General features: G+C 48.7%; 1 protein-coding gene across 1 annotated transcript; it reads left to right on the plus strand.

Moving 5' to 3' along the window:
* Positions 1-415: 415 nt before the first annotated feature.
* kcna3a (potassium voltage-gated channel, shaker-related subfamily, member 3a) lies at positions 416-1,975 on the plus strand (the record flags this gene model as incomplete). Its single annotated transcript, XM_080846540.1, has 1 exon — positions 416-1,975. One exon carries the CDS (start codon positions 416-418, stop codon positions 1,973-1,975), a length of 1,560 nt encoding a protein of 519 aa, XP_080702666.1.
* Positions 1,976-2,500: the final 525 nt, after the last annotated feature.

Genomic DNA, 2,500 nt, shown 5'->3' on the forward strand with positions numbered 1-2,500 from the left:
CCAGTGTTTTACGGTCAGCTGTGTGTTGTTGTCTCGAGAGGACTTTCGTACATGTTGCTTTCAGCATGCACCCTGTTGCTCACGAGCAAGAGCAACCATTTTAAGGATTTTCTGTAAACCCGTTTGTTTTTAAAACTATGTTTTCCGGGTGGCAAATGCAGCTAGATGGTTGCATCTGGGGGTCGCTGTTTATGTCAAGTTGTGTTTCAATTGGGCAAACGGTGTAAGTGTGTCAGACACATGCGTGCCGTGGGCGGGAATAGACATGTGTTTATAGCGCGCGCTCTGTGGGGCGGCAGCAGACGGAAGAGGAGACAGGGGGGAGAGCTGACAGGCAGCGCGCGCTGGCTGGTTTACCGAAGGCTGGGTGGGGGAGCCGCGGCGAAGCCCTCTGTCCCCGCGCGCGCACACCTGTATGGATGACCACTTTAACCTCATCGACTCGCCCTCCGTCAGGCACCGGGGCACCAGCGACGAACACATCTACGGGGACGGGGACGGGGACGGGGACAAAGCCATCATGACAGTTGTTGCTTGTGACAGCATGCTGGAGGAAACGGGAACCGCGCTCCCGACTCACCTGTCCGTGGATCGATACGAACCCCAGCACGAGTGCTGTGAGCGGGTGGTCATCAACATTTCGGGCTTGCGCTTTGAAACGCAGCTCAAAACTTTTAACCAGTTTCCAGATACGTTACTCGGGGACCCAAAAAAGAGGATGCGTTACTTTGACCCCCTGAGAAACGAATATTTCTTCGACAGAAATCGACCCAGCTTCGATGCTATTTTGTACTATTTTCAGTCGGGTGGTCGCATTCGCAGACCCGTGAATGTCCCCATAGATGTTTTCTCCGAGGAAATAAGATTTTACCAGCTCGGTGAGGAAGCCATGGAGAAATTTCGAGATGATGAGGGCTTCATAAAGGAAGAGGAGCGCCCGTTGCCAGATCATGAATTCCAAAGGCAGGTCTGGCTTTTGTTCGAATACCCCGAGAGCTCAGGGCCAGCGAGGGGCATCGCTATAGTGTCAGTGCTAGTGATTCTCATCTCCATTGTCATATTTTGTCTGGAGACTTTGCCTGAATTTCGCGATGACAGAGACCCTGTCACAGTGGCTCCAACAATAAACGGAACTAGCCCCTACGTCCGGAGCCCCTTTACAGATCCGTTTTTTGTCATAGAAACACTTTGTATCATTTGGTTTTCTTTCGAACTGTCGGTCAGGTTCTTCAGCTGCCCCAGCAAAGCCGTTTTCTCTAAAAACATGATGAACATCATCGACATTGTGGCCATCATCCCCTACTTCATCACCCTGGGGACGGAGCTCGCTCAGAGTCAGGGCAACGGGCAGCAAGCCATGTCGCTCACCATTCTCAGGGTGATAAGGCTCGTGCGAGTTTTTCGCATTTTTAAACTCTCTCGACACTCCAAGGGACTCCAGATTTTAGGTCAGACTCTGAAGGCCAGCATGAGAGAGCTGGGACTGTTAATTTTCTTCCTTTTCATCGGAGTTATTTTGTTCTCCAGTGCGGTTTACTTCGCGGAGGCAGACGACCCTACCTCGAGTTTCAGTAGCATTCCAGATGCGTTCTGGTGGGCTGTAGTAACCATGACTACGGTTGGATATGGGGACATGCACCCAGTAACGATAGGTGGTAAAATAGTGGGCTCTCTATGTGCCATCGCCGGTGTGCTCACCATCGCGCTCCCTGTGCCCGTCATAGTATCCAATTTCAACTACTTTTATCACCGCGAGACGGACGGAGAGGAGCACGCTCAGTACCTTCACGTGGGCAGCTGCCAGCACCTCTCCTCCACCGAGGAGCTCAAACGGACTCGCAGCACCTCATCCCTCAGCAAGTCGGAGTACATGGTGATAGAGGAAGGGATCAATAATACATTTAAACAGCCGAACTTCACTAATCAGAACAACCAAAACTGCGTGAATATCAAAAGGATTTTTACAGATGTCTAACGCCGCCGACCAGTTCGTTTGTCAGTGTACAATCTATATCAGTTGAGTTCAAAAACATCTTTATGTGCAGCTGCAGATCTTCAAAGAACGTTGTGTTTGTGTGTCTGAAATTCAGACTCTGAATCTCATATGGGCGGCATCAAACAAACGGACTCGCCTTTGGGTTCCTGCACGGTACCGATATGTCCATTAGTTCGGTGCAGACCCAACTTGTTGCTTTAATTTCGTCCACAGGAAACAGGGATCCTAATGTCAAACATGATTGTGCTTATTTTGTGATGGACGTCAAGTAAAGGTCTATGTTTGCTTTTGGTGTTTCATATATAGATATATAATTAGAGCCTATATACATACATATATTCACTGTGAGAGGTTTAAATGTGATATTCTCAGTATCTATCCAAGATTTGTTAAAAGGTGACGATTGTTATAGGAAGCAATGTTAGACAGTGGCAGTCCTGTCTTCTGTTATTACTGTTGAATCACGTTCAGTTTGGAACGGAAATAATACCTATGCTGCAATTA

The sequence above is a fragment of the Sprattus sprattus genome (genome assembly GCF_963457725.1).
Source record: "Sprattus sprattus genome assembly, chromosome: 10".
In the NCBI taxonomy this organism is placed as follows: domain Eukaryota; kingdom Metazoa; phylum Chordata; class Actinopteri; order Clupeiformes; family Clupeidae; genus Sprattus; species Sprattus sprattus.